Genomic DNA, 19,607 nt, shown 5'->3' with positions numbered 1-19,607 from the left:
TTTGTGGCTCTTTTTATCCTCCCACTGTAGCCCAGCAATTAAAATTGATTGACTCATTTTATTATAGAAAGATAGAACTAAAGTTAAGTTAAATTATTTTTTTTCTCTCAGAAATGTTTAACTTCATATTTTCCAAATTGTTGGTATTAACATTTTGTTCTAAAGTTTGTTACAAATCAATCTAATAAAATCTTTTAGATTCCTACTATGTTATATCATGGGGCCCAGCAAGAGCGTCGAATGTTGGTAAAGCATATTCACGAACGGAGAGGGACACTACAGATTCATCCTGTGGTGATCACTTCGTTTGAGATTGCCATGAGAGACCGAAGTACATTACAGGTATGAACGGTCTGATTGGAGTCTTTGTAATCCATAAATCACTTTTCTTAAAATTTATAACACCTTCCAGTAGCATTTAATTTTTTTTTTTTCCTGATGGAATAGATTGCATTGGGTATATTTCTTTAGAACCTGGAAGTTTATATTACAAAAGATTGAGATGAAGATTGTAGTCTCTAACAAGAAAATTAAAGCCTTTGGCACTTAAATCTTGGTAGCCACAACACCATTTAAATAATTTTTTTCTCTTTTCCTTTTTTTTTTTTAAATTTTATTTTTTTGGCTGTGATGAAAATTCTAATACTATTTAATGTTTCAGAGCATATAGAACTAACAAAGTCTTTCAGTTCCTTTTTTAGGACTCCAGGATAACACTAATTAAAACTTAACAAAGCATTAGGAAGGAAAACTACAGACTACTTTGCTTAAAGAATATGAATGGAGAATTATTAAATACACAACAGCAGGTGGACCCTATTAGTTCAAGACCAAGTGAGGACTGTTTTAGGAATACAAGTATATATCAGTTTAAGAAAATCTAACTTACTCTCTAAGTAGATCAGAGGCAAACATGATTATCTCAATAGATACAGTAACACCATTCAATAAAATTGGACATTTATTCCTAATAAAGTGGTTTTGTTTTTAGAATTGCTTTTAGGAGAAATTGTGAGACCATCATATAAAATGTTTCCCCTGAATTCCTTTTCTAGAATTGCTATTGGAAATACTTAATAGTAGATGAAGGACACAGGATTAAGAACATGAAGTGCCGCCTAATTAGGGAGTTAAAACGATTCAATGCGGATAACAAACTTCTTTTGACTGGTACTCCTTTGCAGAACAATTTATCAGAGCTTTGGTCATTGCTAAACTTTTTGCTGCCAGATGTATTTGATGACTTGAAAAGGTAGGTAAGCCAGTTATTTAATTATTGCTTATGTTTTTCTAAACGTCTCAAAATCTGTGTCCATAGTTTAATTTCTTTCTTCTAGGTAGCTGGACGTTAATAATAGCTTTTGGCTAGTTCTTTGTAGTATGTATGTTCTCTATTTTTTTCTAGTTTTATTGAAAAATAATTGATATACATTACTGTATAAGTTTAAGATGTACAGTATGATGGTTTGATTTACATATATTGTGAAGTGATTACCACAATAAGTTTAGTTAACATCCGTCATCTCAAATAGATACAATAAAACGAAAAAGTTTTCCTCCTTGTGATGAGAACACTTAAGATCTATTCTCTTAACAACTTTACTATGTATCCTAAAGCCTTGTTAGCTATGGTTGCCATGTTGTACATCATATCCCTAGTGTTTATTTTATAACTGGAAGTTTGTACTTACTAACCACCTTCCTCCAAATCCACCCCCCCCATAAGTTCTACTTTTGACACAAATTATGAGAAGAGATAAATAAAAGTTATTTTAAAGTTTTTGTTGTATTGATTAAAGGAAAACTTTTATACTGCTTAGTTTTTAATTTTTTGACTATGGTGCATGATTTGTGGGATCTTAATACCCCAACCAGGAATTGAACCTGCAGCCGTGGAAGTGAATGCTCCCAATATCCTAACCACTGGACTTCCTGGGAATTCTCTGCCTTAAAATATTTTTATAAAGTTCCCTATTGTCTTAACTTTCACTTTCAGATGGATTTTTCTCATTATATTCTTACAAACAAGGGATAGAAAGGTTGAATACATCCCCTGTCTCACACATAAGAAAACCCAAGTGTCAAATTATTAAAAATATAACTAGTTAATGCCAGACTCAAAAATATAACCAAGGTCTCTCAGTTTCACGCTCATGTTTTTTATTATAGAAGCTGTATTTGAAGCATATATCATAAAGAGCAAAATATAAACATAGTTTTCAGAAAATCAGTATGCTCGGAATGGAAAAGTAAATAATCTTACCAGACATTAAAAATAGGCAAAATAATTGATTTATACTTTGGCATCAGTGAAGTAAGAAAGTTAATTTTGTATGGGAAAGTAACTTTTAATGTTTTTGAGAATGTGTTCCTCCTGAGGTAACAGGATGTTAGCCCAAGGCCAGGCTGTCTTAGGGAACATTTATTGAAAGATTTCCAGGTCCTGTGTATTTCTGCTGAGTTAGAACACTGAGGTAGGAGCTGGGAATCTGAATTCATAAAATGTGCCTCAGGTGATGAAATTTTGGGAATATCTGGTTAACTGCTGTTACCATTTTCCCTAATTCACTGGCAATATTAGTGCAGACATGCTTATATTTAATAGTTCATGTTAATAGGATTTTGTTTTGTTTTACATTGTGAAGAACTTAAGGATATTAATAGAAATCATTATCGGCATACATATATGTTGAATCCTAAAACATTGTAGTGGGTCACCTTTTTACCAAAAGAAAGAGAGTCATATGCCCTTGATTTTCAGAGACAGTTTTTATTTCTATAACTTTATTCAAATGTTTCATAAAATGTGTATCTTAGGATGTGAGGGTGATGTGGCTGTGACAGCGGTCATCCCACTGATAGCCAGGGGTTGATTTGACTATCAAGGCCAGTGTCCCTTTCCTCCCATGAGATACATGCATTCTTCCTGAAGCTGCATATTTGGTGGAAGAGGACATTCCCAATAGAGGTGGACCTGTCTCAAGGTCCATTTGTAGGAGAACATGGGGTAGGCAAGCTTCCAGGACTCCAGACATATCCAAATGAAGTCTACCTTTAAAGAAAGAGGGGGAAAAATGTACTTTAATGTTTATTTGGTGTTTATACTATTATAAGATAATATATTTATAAATCAGAGAAAATGTTCCCTTTGGAAAAATGCTGCTTCGTAATATACAGATTAATATAAAGTTTAAAATGTAAAAATGTATTAATATAATTGATTTATATTGCTGAGTTAACTTACAATTTTTTCTTTTACAGCTTTGAATCTTGGTTTGATATCACTAGTCTTTCTGAAACTGCTGAAGATATTATTGCTAAAGAGAGAGAACAGAATGTATTGCATATGCTGCATCAGGTTTTTTGATTTTCTTATTCTGCTTACTATAGACTCACAGAATAAAAAAGACACCTTAGAAATTACCTATATAACCTGTTGTAGATTTTGAAAAATGAGCTTCCTGCCCCGCAATTTAACTTACTCTCCTGTCCTTTCCCCTCCCCCAGATGTCTCATGGTATGCCAGCAGAACTAAAGTGCTTTTTTAAACTTTTGCCCTTTCCACATATACTCATTTTATCCCTAATGGTTATAGACATGTTTGTCAGCCAGAAATAAAAATAAGTGATTTTTATGCAGTGTTTGCCAATAGTAGTTGCATAATTTACTTACAGACTGTATGATCCATTCTGCCGTTTCATACGGATTCTATCTATCCCATCTGTCTTTAAACAAACACAATCTTTCAAAAGTCTCCTAGTTTCTTATGTGGGCCTGAATTTCTTCTCAGTTGTATTTTGACAATGTTATTCAAAATCTTTCTGAAAAAGTTTTTTTGACTTTCAAGTTTTTTGACTTTGAAGTAAGACAGTACAGAAAGCAAAGTAAAAATAATATCCCAAATCATATGCATGTTTTTTTCTGATAATTGTATGTAGGTATATTTGTTTCTGGACTGCTGCCTACAGATACTTTTTTCTTAAACTACTGGTAATGTTCTCTCTGTCTCTGGCTAAATTAAAGTCTCGCTGTGCTTGGCTCTATACCTGTGAAGTACTTAGGTTCAGTTCAGTTGCTCAGTCGTGTCCGACTCTTTGCGACCCCGTGAACCGCAGCATGCCAGGCCTCCCTGTCCATCACCAACTCCCGGAGTTTACCCAAACCCATGTCCATTGAGTCGGTGATGCCATCCAGCCATCTCATCCTCTGTTGTCCCCTTCTCCTCCTGCCCCCAATCCTTCCCAGCATTAGGGTCTTTTCCAGTGAGTCAACTCTTCGCATGAGGTGGCCAAAGTATTGGAGTTTCAGCTTCAATATCAGTCCTTCCAATAAACACCCAGGACTGATCTCCTTTAGGATGGACTGGTTGGATCTCCTTGCAGTCCAAGGGACTCTCAAGAGTCTTCTCCAACACCACAATTCAAAAGCATCAATTCTTCGGCATTCAGCTTTCTTCACCGTCCAACTCTCACATCCATACACGACCACTGGAAAAACCATAGCCTTGACTAGATGGACCTTTGTTGGCAAAGTAACGTCTCTGCTTTTAAATATGCTATCTAGCTTGGTCATAACCTTCCTTCCAAGGAGTAAGCGTCTTTTAATTTCATGGCTGCAATCACCATCAGCAGTGATTTTGGAGCCCCCAAAAATACAGTCTGACACCGTTTCCACTGTTTCCCCATCTATTTCCCATGAAGTGATGGGACCAGATGCCATGATCTTAGTTTTCTGAACGTTGAGCTTTAAGCCAACTTTTTCACTCTCCTCTTTCACTTTCATCAAGAGGCTCTTTAGTTCTTCTTCGCTTTCTGCTGTAAGGGTGGTGTCATCTGCATATCTGAGGTTATTGATATTTCTCCCAGCAATCTTGATTCCAGCTTGTGTTTCTTCCAGCCCAGCGTTTCTCATGATGTACTCTGCATATAAGTTAAATCAGCAGGGTGACATTACACAGCCTTGCATACTCCTTTTCCTGTTTGGAACCAGTCTGCTGTTCCATGTCCAGTTCTAACTGTTGCTTCCTGACCTGCATACAGGTTTCTTAAGAGGCAGGTCAGATGGTCTGGTATTCCCATCTCTTTCAGAATTTTCCACAGTTTATTGTGATCCACACAGTCAAAGGCTTTGGCATAGTCAATAAAGCAGAAATAGATGTTTTTCTGGAACTCTCTTGCTTTTCCGATGATCCAGCGGATGTTGGCAATTTGATCTCTGGTTCCTCTGCCTTTTCTAAAACCAGCTTGAACATCTGGAAGTTCATGGTTCACGTATTGCTGAAGCCTGACTTGGAGAATTTTGAGCATTACTTTACTAGCATGTGAGATGAGTGCAATTGTGTGGTAGTTTGAGCATTCTTTGGCATTGCCTTTCTTTGGGATTGGGATGAAAACTGACCTTTTCCAGTCCTGTGGCCACTGCTGAGTTTTCCAGATTTGCTGGCATACCGAGTGCAGCACTTTCACAGCATCATCTTTGAGGATTTGAAATAGCTCAATTGGAATTCCATCACCTCCACTAGCTTTGTTCGTAGTGATGCTTTCTAAGGCCCACTTGACTTCACGTTCCAGGATGTCTGGCTCTAGGTGAGTGATCACACCATCGTGATTATCTGGGTCGTGAAGATATTTTTTGTACAGTTCTTCTGTGTATTCTTACCACCTCTTCTTAATATCTTCTGCATCTGTTAGGTCCATGCCATTTCTGTCCTTTATCGAGCCCATCTTTGCATGAAATGTTCCCTTGGGATCTCTAATTTTCTTGAAGAGATCTCTAGTCTTTCCCAATTTGTTGTTTTCCTCTATTTCTTTGTGTTGATTGCTCAGGAAGGCTTTCTTATCTCTCCTTGCTATTCTTTGGAACTCTACATTCAGATGGGAATATCTTTCCTTTTCTCCTTTGCTTTTCACTTCTCTTCTTTTCCCAGCTATTTGTAAGGCCTCCTCAGACAGCCATTTTGCTTTTTTGCATTTCTTTTCCATGGGCATGGTCTTGATCCCTGTCTCCTGTACAACGTCACGAACCTCTGTCCATAGTTCATCAGGCACTCTATCAGATGTAGTCCCTTAAATCTATTTCTCACTTCCACTGTATAATCATAAGGGATTTGATTTAGGTCATACCTGAATCGACTAGTGGTTTTCCCTACTTTCTTTAATTTAAGTCTGAATTTGGCAATAAAGAGTTCATGCTCTGAGCCACAGTCCGCTCCCGGTCTTGTTTTTGCTGACTGTATAGAGTTTCTCCATCTTTGGCTGCAAAGAATATAATCAGTCTGGTTTCGGTGTTGACCATCTGGTGATGTCCATGTGTAGAGACTTCTCTTGTGTTGTTGGAAGAGGGTGTTTGCTATGACCTTTGTGTTCTCTTGGCAAAACTCTATTAGCCTTTGCCCTGCTTCATTCTGTACTCCAAGGCCTTGGAGTACGTAAGTACAGAGCCCTAAAAATGAACTTTCTATATGTAAATTTTAAGATAAGGCTGTAAAGGATATATAAGTTTTTCTTAAACACCTAAACAGTTTAATAATGGTATAATTATTGCTTCTCTGTTGTTTTTAAAATGTGAAAACTCTTGTCATCACAGCTGATTAAAGAATAATTTTAAGTCTGAAGTTTTAAAACTTGCAGAAAGAAACTTTTGATGTCTACTTTTCTGGGTCAGTTGTTTTTGGTTTTTTACTAATTCAAAACCTCACTTTTAAAAACTATGGTATATAACTTTATCCCTAAGAATATAGATACCATCTTCTTATTTTTGCGTTTTAAAATATTCAAGTTATGCTAGAATTTTTGTAAAATTAATAAGTTGTGAACTATAACAGATAAACACTGAGTTTATCATGTGGTGGTCTGGTCCAGAAAATTTCATGGAGATATTTTATATCACTTTTTGAGATGTGATAGTTTCATATAGGAGGAAAAGAAGAAGGGATAAAATGGTATTTGGGAGAGTATTCCTTGAAAATACAGAAATGTTTAATATTTACATATATTTATTCATGTTGAAATTTTAGATTTTAACACCTTTCTTACTGAGAAGACTGAAATCTGATGTTGCCCTTGAAGTTCCTCCTAAACGAGAAGTAGTTGTTTATGCACCACTTTCAAAGAAACAGGAGATCTTTTACACAGCCATTGTGAACCGTACAATCGCAAACCTGTTTGGATCCAGTGAGGTAGAGTGTGGACTTGAAATAACCTGTAAATGAGAGTTGGCATAGAAAATTTTCGTGGTTCATTTCAGTCTTAATATAAGGCTCATAGCCTGTTTTCATGACTTTGGTTCATTACCTGTTTTCATGGCTTGTTGAGGATGAATTTCTAACTAGAGTATAAGGCATCAGGCCAATAGCAAAAACTGTCTAAAGTTCAAGTGATGGTTTCTGCAATAACTGCTTTATAGTCATCTGAAATACTGTGTGGGATGAACTTGAAAATAAATTTGAACAAGCACACAATATACTAAGGCTTGCCAACTAGACCAGTCACCTCAAATATGTAATCCCTTTACAGAAGATTGTTGGTAGCCAAAAACTTAAATAAAATCCTCTATCTGAAAGAAACATCTCTTTTAGTCACCCATCATATTATAAAAAATTGAATTGGAATGTGATTATCTTACAACTGTAGATCAGGAGACCCTTAAATTTTGTTCTGATGTCCAGATTTTTGACTGTTTGCCATGGACCTATGTGTTTCTTTTCAAAGTACTTATGGTTATGCATCTTTGTTTTGTACAATCATTAGACCATTTTTATTTTAATTAAAGGAATCTCTGGCTTTTTAGCTGTTAGAAAATTAAACTAGTGTCTATTGGGAGGAATTTCATTGCTGTATTATACCAATCCAAAGAAATACCCTCTGTAATGATACACAGGGTCTTATTTCAGCCCAAAGCTATTAAATTCCTTTATATAAATTCAGAAGTTTTATCTATCATGTTTTTCCATTGTGATATGAATGCATTAACCTCTGAAACTAGATTTGGGCATCAGTGTTAAAATAATGCAATTTCACAGGAAAACATTTGCATTTGGCTGTAGTTTATGGATCCTTGGTTTTGCACCTTTGAAAATTATGAAACTCGATGAAAGAAGGTTTTTTTTTTTTAATATCTTAAAACACTTTGTACATAAAAATATTATGCCCTACTTTGTATATATGTATATATAGAATTTAAGGGTATGCTTTTTAAACAGATATTTCTTTAATTTGTTCTATTACAGAAAGAAACAGTTGAGCTGAGTCCCACTGGACGACCAAAACGCCGAACTAGAAAGTCAGTAGATTACAGCAAAATAGATGATTTCCCTAATGAATTAGAAAAACTGATCAGCCAAATACAGCCAGAGGTAGACCGAGAAAGGTGTGAGTTTAAAAATAGATTTTTTAAAAGTATTCTTTAAACTGTCTTTTTTTTTTTTAATTTCTTGTATTCATGGATTATACATTTTGGGCAGAACTATTGTGGAAACAAATGTCCCTATAGAATCTGAAGTTAATCTGAAGTTGCAGAATATAATGATGCTACTTCGAAAATGCTGCAACCATCCATATTTGATTGAGTACCCTATAGATCCAGTTACACAAGAGTTTAAGGTAAATACTATTTAATAATACACTATTTTGATTTCTGTGACTTTTTTATGTTGTGTGAAAGTGTCATTTTGTTATTATTTGCAGTAAATACTTTGCTGTTTGTCATGAAGATTGTAATCCTTTTAGTAAGCAGAGATGATAGTCTTCTCCCCCCAGATAAAGGTTGTTTTCTGTATGTAAGCTAACTAATATTTTATTTATATGTTTTATACAAATAGCTAAGAATCCTCCTAAATTTAGAGTGACATTAGAAATATAAGTTTTTTTAGTAACCAGTTGGCTTCTACTCCATGTTTTACTTACTGTCTGTTTTAGAGGTTGTTGTCGCCTTTTCAGCATTCCTTTAGTTAGTATTCAGCTTGTCAAAGTCAGTCTGACGGCTCATTGCTTAAATTTCAACAAATAGCCACAGAACAGAACAAAAAGTTGATGTTGAATTGCAGGCTCCCAGATTAAATGAATGAAATTGGTCTCTTGGGTGGTTGATGGGAAGATAACATACATTAAGTGACATCCATTCTCAGTAACTCTAAATAACCCTCTTTTAGAGTAGGTTCCTCATCCTTGGCATATTGACATTTGGGGCCAGATAATTGTTTGTTAAGGAGATACAATCTTGTGAACTGTAGGCCAGTTACCCAGCATCGGTAGCCTTTAGCTACCAGATGCCACAGTAATTTCCCTCCCCCAGCTGTGTCAACCTCAAGTATATTTCAGGCACTGCCCAGTATACCCTGGGGGCAGAGGGCAAATTTGCCCCAGTTAAGAACTTTAAAGCTTTTCACTGAACAAGGAAGAAGATAATCTCTGGAGGTGATATTTCGTCAGAAGATTAACTTCATCTTTGATACTTAGGTTACTTACAAGCTCTTACATTTTGCTTCATTTCTACTAAGAATTTTGGCAGTAATTTTCATACACATTTGGTTGAAAGTGTACTCAGTTATAAAGAATAAACCTCAAAATTAAGTTGAACTTAATGTTTTATTATACAGAGTTTTGGGGTGAGGGGTGGGGAGGATAGATTAAATAGACACTTAAACTATAGTTTGTATTTTGTGAGATCATTGATTTTAAATTCTAGAGTATATCTTTCCTTGAGAACTATCTTCTGATAAAAAAGGTCAAATAACAAAGTTAGTTTAAAAGGTGGGACTTATTTGTCATTGAAAACTTAAACCTGTAAACATGATTTTTATTTTGACAAAAACAGATTATTACTTGTTGTGACTATTTTGTTTGTTTGTTTGTTTTTAATTTTTCTTTTCTTTCCTCAAGGTTGATGAAGAGCTGGTAACAAATTCTGGGAAATTCTTAATTTTGGATCGAATGCTGCCAGAACTAAAAACCAGAGGTCACAAGGTGTGGTACTTTTGATTGGGTTTTTGGCTATATAATTATTTTTTGTTAGTAAGTATAGATACTAAGGTATATTTAAATTTCAGGTGCTGCTTTTTTCACAAATGACAAGAATGTTGGACATTTTGATGGATTACTGTCTCTTTAGAAATTTCAACTTTAGCAGGCTTGATGGATCCATGTCATATTCAGAGAGAGAAAAAAACGTAAGACTGCTTATGTCATATATACTTAATTCTTTGTAACTCCTTTCTTGATTTCTGAAGTAATGTTCAATAGACCTAGGGACTCCCTGGTGGTCCAGTGGTTAAGACTCTGTGCTTCCACAGCAGAGGGCACAAGGTTGGGTCTCTGGCTGAGCAACTGGAATCCCACATGCCCTGTGGCACAACCAAAAAATAAAAATAAAAAGACTTACATCTTAGGGCCTCTGACTTATTGCCACAACCTGGGCAATAGGCATGATTATTTTGTTTCTTGGGAAATGAATCTGATAGTTTTATCTTTCTTCCACTAAATTGGTCTTTTCAACTTTATGGTTTCTGGGGCTGTCAGTATTTATTTATCCCACATCAGAAGTCCTGTAGATGCTCAAGAACTATACCCAGCTTGAAGAATGCTGGCTTATTATATCCCATGGCACACCACTGCCCTCCCCCTCCTTTGCTGAAAAACAGATGGTGATAAGATAGCTACTTACTAGTCAGTTTTTTATCCACATTCCAGGAAGAAACTGTTTCTTTCTTAATTCCTTATGTTTACATCCCTTTTGCTTTTAGATACACAACTTCAACACAGATCCAGATGTGTTTATCTTTTTAGTGAGTACCCGAGCTGGTGGCCTGGGCATTAATTTGACTGCAGCAGATACTGTTATCATTTATGATAGTGATTGGGTAAGTTGGAAGTGTAGCAATAGACAGATTATATTTCCATTCTAATCTTTTATTGTATATTTTTCAATTTCATTTACCTAGTTTGAAAACATATCCACTATAAGAGGAGAATCATTTCTTTGTCAAGTGTTCTGTGTGTAAAGACTTAATCACTGAAGTCACACTTAGAAGCCTAAATTGAGTTAAGGCACTGTTTAAAAGATTCTGATTGGATCATCCTTATTGACTCTACCCACATAGTATGAGTTTAACTAATTTTAACCTTAAACTGTTAAATGTTGTTTTTCTTTTTAACTTTTAAGAATCCCCAGTCTGATCTTCAGGCCCAGGATAGATGTCATAGAATTGGTCAGACAAGGCCAGTTGTTGTATATCGTCTTGTTACAGCAAATACTATTGATCAGAAAATTGTGGAAAGAGCAGCTGCTAAAAGAAAACTGGAAAAGTTGATCATCCACAAAAGTAAATAATATTTTGTAGTACTTTTTTTGCTTCAGTTGTCTATTGTGTATTGTGAGTTTTTGTTATTATTGTTACTTTCTTTATAAAAGAAATCAGTGCAGGATTTAAATAGGCAGTGGGGAATTTGAAGCTATGTGTACTTTTAAAGTATCTTAAAGTCTGAAGTCTGTCATGGGGCTTTGACATGATGTTGCTGATTATTCTCTTTTTTCATTAAAAAGTTTTATTGAAGTATAGTTGATTTCTAATATTATGTTAGTTTCAGGTATACAGCATAGTAATTCACAATTTTTATATATTTTACTCCATTTAAAGTTATTAAAAAGTAATGACTTTACTGCCCCTTCCCTTCTCCTGCTGCCCACTGGTTTTCTATATCTGTTCTCTTGTTTGATTTTTTTGGATTCCACATGCAAGTTTTAGCATACAGTATTTGTCTTTCTGTCCGTTTTCACTAATATAATACCTTCTAGGTTCATCCATGTTTCGAATGGCAGAATTTCTTTTTTTTTATGATAACTAATACTCCATTTTGTACTCTTCCTTATCCATTCATCAGTTGATGAACACTTCCGTTGCTTCCATATCTTGGCTATTATAAATAATGCTCCTGTGAACATTGGGATGCATGCATCTTTTCAAATTAGTATTTTTGTTTTCTTCAGATACATACCCAGGAATAGAATTGCTGGATCATATGGTATTGGGTTGGCCAAAGAGTTCATTCTGGTTTTTCTGTAACTATCTTACAGGGTGGGATGGATTAAGAGATTGGGACTGACATATATAAACTATTATGTATATAGGTAACTGATGAGAACTGACTGTCTAACTCGGGAAACTCTACTTAGTGCTATGTGGTGCCCTAAATGGGAAGGAAATCCAAAAAAGAGGATATATGTATACATACAGCTGATTGACCTTGCTGTACAGCAAAAACTAACACAACATTGTAAAGCAACTATATTCCAATTTAAAAAAAGATTAAAGGTATATTGAAGTAGCGCTACAATAAAATTACTTACTTTGCTGAACCCCTACTATTTAAAAAATATTTGATTTCCAGTATACCCTTTTCATAGTTTCAATAATAGAATATTAAAAACATAGCGTTTTTTATCTAGAAAAGATTCTGAGAAATAGGAAAAGTAATGTGGGTGAGGCATTGGCATTTTATGTTCTGTTCCCTGAGAGTCCTTGGAGTTCTGCTTTTGTTTATTCAATATAAAATTTTGCTTGGGCAAATGACTTGATAGCTGCCTTACGAAAAATTGAAAATCATCTTATGTACATTTTGAAGCTTAGAGAAGTCATAATAATGTTGAAAATCACTAACAATTTATGCTGTTTTTCTATTCACAAAAACTTGATCCAGTGTATTTGATTTTGAGAGAAATAATGGATTAGGTTTTAGACATCTTTAATTTGACTTGATGGAGCGTTCAGATTATAGTTAGAATTTCCGTTGAAGGAAAAAGGTGCTTGGTCCAAGTAAGATTTTGTGCAGATTAAAGGTTTTTCACCTATGCTGCTTTTAGGGATTTGAATGATGAAATAAATTCTATTTTGTTTATTGAATGTGGTTTAAATTGTGTGTACTGTGTGGTTAGTTGCTCAGTTGTGTCCAATTTTTTGTGACCCCATGGATTGTACCCTGCTAGGCTCCTCTGTTCATGGGAATTCTCCAGGCAAGAATACTGGATTGGGTTCCCACACCCTCCTCCAGGGGATCTTCCCAACTGAGGGATCGAACTCAGGTCTCCCTCATTGCAGGTGAATTCTTCACCAGCTGAGCCACCAGGGAAGCCCAAGAATACTGGAGTGGGTAGCCTATCCCTTCTCCAGGGGAACTTCCCAACCCAGGAATCAAACCGGGGTCTCCTGCATTGCAGGCGGATTCTTTACCAGCTGAGCTACCAGGGGATTTTAAATTAGGTACAGTTTATAGTTTTATTTTCCCAAGTTTTATTTTTAGTAATTTTAGAGATTAATTTCAGAGAGCAATTTGAAAATAATTTTTTAAATGCTGGCAATATTTTATTGAGGTGTAATACACGTACAGTAAAATTCCAAGCTAAGTGTATGTCTTGATGCCTCTTAACAAGTTATACTCAAGTAATTGTCATCCATATCAAGGTAACATTTCCGTTGTCCAAGAAAGTTTCCCTTTCCAGTACTTCCCAGACTCTTGCTTCTTACTAGAAGGCAGTCACTGTTCCAGTTTTTGTCACATAGATGAGTTTTTCCTTTAACTTCACAGCTGGATTCATTTGTACATACATATTCTTTTGCCTAGCTACTTATATTTGACATATTTTGAGATTCATCTCTGTTGTGTTAGATGTTTGTGATTTTTTTAATTGCATAATAATTCATCCATTCTTTTGTTGGTTGATGTTTGGTTTACAGATTTTGGTTCCTACGAATAAGGTCCTCTTGTTACAAGATTAATGAACATATGTATTTATTTGTCCTTTGTCTTAGTGTGGGTGTATGTTTACCTATAGAAAACTACCAAACTTTTCCCAAGTGGACATACCATTTTACTCCCACCTACAAAGTATGAGAACTGCAGTTGCTTTTCTTTTTTTACCAACACTGGGTTTGTCTGTCCTTTTTATTTAATGTAGGGTATTCTGATTGGTTTGTAATGTGTTATATTTTGGTTTTAAAAGCAATTTTAAGTGTTTTTAATTTTTTGTAAATTTTTTCCAGATCATTTCAAAGGTGGTCAATCTGGATTAAATCAATCTAAGAACTTTCTAGACCCTAAGGAATTAATGGAATTATTAAAATCAAGAGATTATGAAAGGTAATTTTTTACTTCAGAAATGTTTTTACTTTAGAAAAATATAATTCACAGTTTTGATTTATCCTATAGACCTGAGTATTTTGTTTTCTTATAGGGAAGTAAAAGGATCAAGAGAGAAAGTCATTAGTGATAAAGATCTGGAGTTGCTGTTAGATCGAAGTGATCTTCTTGGTAAGTATCTCTTATGGTTTTATTTATTATTTTTATGCAAACTTTGAAACATATACATAAGTAGAGAGAAGTATAATATACGCCTGTGTATAACTCATTCTGCCCTAATAGTTTACAACATTTAGCCAGTTTTGTTTCATTGCCATTTTCTTCAATCAGAATGTTAAATTCATGCCATAGCCACTTTTAGGCATCTTTTATTGAGAAGAACATGTTTTTAAATATCGTCACTATGTCATTATTACATTTGAGAGAGTTGGCCCTAAAACTTCAATAGCAGCTAATACCCAGTTCATATCCAAATTTCTCCACTTGTCCCAATCTTTTTACAGTTTGAATCAGGATCCAAATTCCATTGTTCTATCTTTTTTCTTCTTTATCACTTTCCTCCTCACTTTTGTTATTCCATGCTATCGATTTGTTGGAGAAACTGGGTTATTTGTCCAGTAAAATGACCTGCATTCCAGAATTGGCCAACTTCTCCCTACCATTGTTCTTTGACTTGTTCCTCAATCTATTTATTTTCTGTGAAGTGGTAAATAGCTGTGAAAATAGCTCTACTGGCTTAATAAGATCCAAGTTCCGTATTTTAGGAATACCAGTGCTTTGTTCTCATTTTAAATCATATAAAGAGGTGCATTATGTCTGGGTTTCTTATTTTTAGTTAGCTAAGATTAAGATGAATCAGCTGATTCAGGCTGATCTTCATTTAGTGTTCTGTTCTATTTAACCTGATGTTTTTAACATTTATTGATTATGGTTTAGAACCATTATTTTTTTGAGCATTACAAAATGCTGATTTTCTTGTTCTGTCATTTCTTTATTAGCTGGAATTAGTCTATTATAACTTTCCCATATAAATTATTTGGTTACTCTGAGATACAATCTGTATAAGCAAGATAGGGCTTCCCTGGTAACTCAGTTGGTAAAGAATCTGCCTGTAGTGCAGGAGACCCGGTTTCGATCCCTGGGTCAGGAAGATCCCCTGGAGAAGGAAATGGCAACCCACTCTAGTAATCTTGCCTGGAAAATCCTATGGAGGAGCCTGGAGGGCTGCAGTCCATGGGGCTGCAAGATAAATTACTTCTTTTATGTATAAATTGTAAGAATAATGAGTCGATGCCTACAAATGGTGATCATAAGTTATTTTGAATACAAATAAATATTTAAAACTCATCCTTTCCTACTCATTCTGTAACACGGGTATCTATGTTCTTGATTATTTATGTATATTATATCTCCAGAGTGGAAATAAATAATGGTATCTTTTCCTAATTGTGTTCAGCAGTGTTACATTAGTAGCTTGCTGTTGGTGATGACAGGCATAGAAACGGGAAAAGGATAAACTACAGCCCCTTTGGGGGTATAGGGAGTCTGTTGTTAAACACCAGCACACCACTGGGTATAGCGTCATGGTATCTTCAACTTAGTTTCAAATAACTCTTCTAAAATTTGTCATCATACTGAGTTGAGAGAATTTTTTATATATTCTGGACACAAATCCTTTATCAGATATATGTTTTGCAAATACTTTCTCCCAGTCTGTGGTTTATCTTTGTACTTTCTTTGTGTCTCTTAAAGAGCAGAAGGAAAAATTTTGATGAAGTTACATTTATCTTTTTGTTGTTATTACTCACAATTTTGGTGTTGTGTCTAATTTTTGCCTAGCAAAGTGATTTTTTTTTTCTTCTTTTTAACTAAAAAAATGTTTTGGCCACACCACATGGTATATGGGATCTAGTTTCCTGAGCAGGGACTAAACCACACCCCATGCACTGGTAGCATGGAGTCTCAACCACTGGACCATCAGGGAAGTCTGATGTTTTAAGAGTTTTATAGTCTCATATTTGAGTTAATTTTTGTGTAGGGTATAAGGTAAGGGTCTTAATTCATTTTTTGGGGCATTGTCCAGTTGTCTCAGCACAGTTATTGAAGATTATTCTTTCCCTTTTGAATTGCCTTGGCACCTTTGTTGAGGCTTTTTCTATACTCTCAGTTCTCTCCTATCCCTGTTAATCTATTTGTTAATCCTGTGCCAGTACTACACTGTCTTGATTATTGTTTTATGGTGAGTTTTGAAATTGTGACAAGTGAATCCTCCAATTTTGTTCTTTTTCAAGTTGGTTTTAGCTGTTCTGAGTTCTTTGCATGTTTATGTGAATTTTAATTTTCATATAGTACAGGAAGAACATGAGATAAAGTTAGAGCATTATGACCAAATCTTAAATATATTATCAAATAAACAGCAGCAGCACAGAAGGCATAAAAGGATAGGGTAACATCTGAAAATATTAATTGACATTAATTGAATAAAAAAGAACTAGATTCTGAAAACCCACTTGACATACCATCATAACCAACCTCATAATTCTTAAATATGACAGAGAAAATATTCTTAATCTGAAAAAATGCATTCATTTAGTAAATTACTATGAAAATCAATAACAGTTGAGTGTAACAGCTGTCACTCCCACTGTACATTAGAAAACATAATGTAATGTACAAGAAAGTCTTAACTAATGCTATAAGATAATAAAAATAGGAATAATTAGTTTCATTGTACTGCTTTTGCAGGTGGTATAATTATCTCCATAAAAAATCTGAGGGAATCTAAAAGTTAGAATTCAAAAAATTTGCTATAAATTAATAGTATGTGTATTAGCAGTAATTATTTAGAAAATTAGATGTTTACAACAGCTACTAAACTGTAACATACCTAGAATTAAATATAATAATTTCTTTAAGACCTTTGTAGAGAAGCTGTGAAACATCCAAGGACAATAAGAGAAGGACTGAATACATGACAAATTTAACTGTATTCATGGATATGAATATTTAATATTAAAAATTAGTATTCGATTAACTTGTATTCCTTACATTAATCTTATAGTTAAAATCCATAATATTATGGCTTTTTTAAGAGCTTTGACAGGCTGTTTTTAAAATTAATATGGAATGGTAAAGGACCAAGAGCCAAGACAATTTTGAAGAACAACAAAATACTTGATATCAGGTACTAAGATTCAATTTAAAAATCATAATAATTAAGGCTGTTGAATTAACATATAAGATAAACTGACTGATGAAGTGGCAAATCCAGAAAGTCATCATGGAAAAATCAACAAATGATAAATGTCATTTCAAATCAGAGAGGGGAAATTCCTATTATTCCTTGCAGATAAACTGCAGGCTGGGTTCCAGACCAGTGAAATAAGCAAATGACACATTTTAAAAAAAATTTTTCAGTGCTTATAAAAGTTATGTTTACACTATTAAGTAGTCTGTGTGAAATAAATGTGAAATAACATTGTCTAAAAAAAACCAATATACATACTTTAAAAATACTTTATTACTAAAAACTGCTAACCATTATCTGAGCCTTCAGCAAGTCATAATCTTTTTGGTGGAGGGTTTAAAATATTGTGAGAATTAACCAAAATTCAAGGCAGACATGAAGTGAGCGAAAAATGGTTCCGATATACTTGCTCAACATAGGGTTGTAACAAACCTTCAATTTGTAAAAAATGTAATATCTGCAAAGCACAGTAAAACATGGTTTGCCAGTTTGTATCAACAATGGTAACTCATCATATTCAAGAGTAAATTCTAGATAAATTAAGTCATCAAAACTTTAAAAGCAAAACATTTAACTTAAAAAATAGGGAAATATCTGTAGGGTTTTAGGATAGGAAAAGAATTCTTAAATAGGATACAGAACTCTCAAACTAAATGAACAGATTAATAGATTTTATTAAAGACTTCAGTAAAAACGATACCATAAACAGGTAAACTACAAACCACAAATATCTGCAGCACATAGCACACAGGAAATTATTATCATATATAAATAAACATCAACAAGAAAACTGGACAACTTAAGAGCAAACAATTACCAGGAATGAAAGAAACAACCATTGAATATAAAAAGATGCTTCAGTCTCCCTAGAAATCTGAGAATACAGATTAAAACTAGAAGTAATTTCATTTCAATAGCTATCATATTGACAAAATAGAAAAGATTTCAAATTAGCTGTGGGAGTATAAAGATATATTTTCATGGTGTTTTGCGTTCCTGATTTTAAACTAACCATAATTGGGCTTTAAAAAAAATACATGTGTATATATATGTCTGAGAACATAATTCACATTGGTGTTGTTTATTGCTAGGTATATCTTAAATCAGCAGAAGTGATTTTGATTAGCAAACTGGTCTTTCAGTTTGTTCCCTGGAGGCCAGTTCTCATTTTAATAAGAGGAGATTTCTTTTTAAGCTCTTACACTTTTTTTTTTTTTAATACCTGTTTATATATTTTTCTCTTAGATCAAATGAATGCCTCAGGACCAGTTAAAGAGAAGATGGGGATTTTCAAGATACTAGAAAATTCTGAAGATTCTAGTTCTGAATGTTTGTTTTAAATTGGAGCTAAAAGAATGTCTTCAAAAAGTTATTGTTCACATCTAGTGATCTGTATTGGTGTTAAAATCCACATTTTTCACTCTATTTTGATTATGTCCATTTACATAATATAACTGTACCATTGCATAATTTTTGAACTTTATTAAGAACAAATACATATATTAAGAGTAAATTTAGATTTTCAGTTAATTTTTCAGGTTCGGTAGTACTCTTGGGTACAGGATGATATGTACTTAACCACTGCCAGATTTATACAGTCTTCCTGTGGAAGTTTAATGTCTTCCCCCACCCTCCTTTTTAGCAGTTCAGTTTATGGGGTTTTGGTACTTCAGTTATGGAGTAGACTTTGGATGGGGGAAAGACTGGGATGATACTGTCCATTGTTTAAATAAGAAACAGTTTGATTTTTAGGGTCTATTTCTATAAAATGGTTTGCCAAATAAATGTTTGTTATAAGATGATCTCATCAGATTATTTTTTCAGATAAATAATGGTTCAGGTGAAATAACGTCAAAAGTCTTGACTGCCATTTCGATTCATCAGTACTTTACACATATGTCATATATATAAAGATTTCAGCTGGACACTGGGTCAATGCAGAGAAGGCTTTGGAAGAAATTATAAGTTCTTGAGAAAAGAAATTGGTTCTAGAAATTGGAAGTGGCCGGGTACCATGCAAAACAGGAACAGAAAAAGAGAGAAGAGACCCTGAAAATTACAGCAGGGAGGAGTTAAAATAAGACTTAGGAATATAAGTAGCACAGGATCCATAACAGGAGCATAGAGGCCAGGGTGGGAGTCATTTAGGCCCTATATGTAAATGAAACTGAGGAAGAGAAATTCTGAATGCTGCCTGAAGCACACATTTCTGTGTAGGTTGTTACTCTTAA

At 34.2% G+C, this 19,607-nt stretch overlaps 1 protein-coding gene across 7 annotated transcripts in view; it reads left to right on the top strand.

Moving 5' to 3' along the window:
* The window catches only part of HELLS (helicase, lymphoid specific), a 38,647-nt gene extending 19,469 nt beyond the window's left edge, over nt 1–19,178 (top strand). For 3 of the 7 annotated variants that reach the window (XM_081553632.1, XM_081553664.1, XM_081553675.1), the window contains 13 exons: nt 199–342; nt 1,056–1,252; nt 3,262–3,358; nt 7,016–7,177; nt 8,228–8,367; nt 8,462–8,600; nt 9,879–9,962; nt 10,046–10,165; nt 10,739–10,855; nt 11,158–11,317; nt 14,033–14,129; nt 14,224–14,300; nt 18,622–19,178. In XM_081553632.1, the coding sequence (XP_081409758.1) occupies nt 199–342; nt 1,056–1,252; nt 3,262–3,358; nt 7,016–7,177; nt 8,228–8,367; nt 8,462–8,600; nt 9,879–9,962; nt 10,046–10,165; nt 10,739–10,855; nt 11,158–11,317; nt 14,033–14,129; nt 14,224–14,300; nt 18,622–18,716 (1,629 nt within the window). In that variant the 3' untranslated portion in view covers nt 18,717–19,178. The remainder of the gene's footprint in view (nt 1–198; nt 343–1,055; nt 1,253–3,261; nt 3,359–7,015; nt 7,178–8,227; nt 8,368–8,461; nt 8,601–9,878; nt 9,963–10,045; nt 10,166–10,738; nt 10,856–11,157; nt 11,318–14,032; nt 14,130–14,223; nt 14,301–18,621) is intronic. The other 4 variants (XM_081553653.1, XM_081553642.1, XM_081553694.1 and 1 more) reach the window with 4 other exon arrangements.
* The last annotated feature ends 429 nt before the right edge of the window (nt 19,179–19,607 follow it).

Source organism: Giraffa tippelskirchi, chromosome 2, assembly GCF_054371585.1.
Source record: "Giraffa tippelskirchi isolate mGirTip1 chromosome 2, T2T-mGirTip1v1.2.pri, whole genome shotgun sequence".
Lineage (NCBI taxonomy): Eukaryota > Metazoa > Chordata > Mammalia > Artiodactyla > Giraffidae > Giraffa > Giraffa tippelskirchi.
This window is presented reverse-complemented; position numbering and strand designations above follow the sequence as displayed.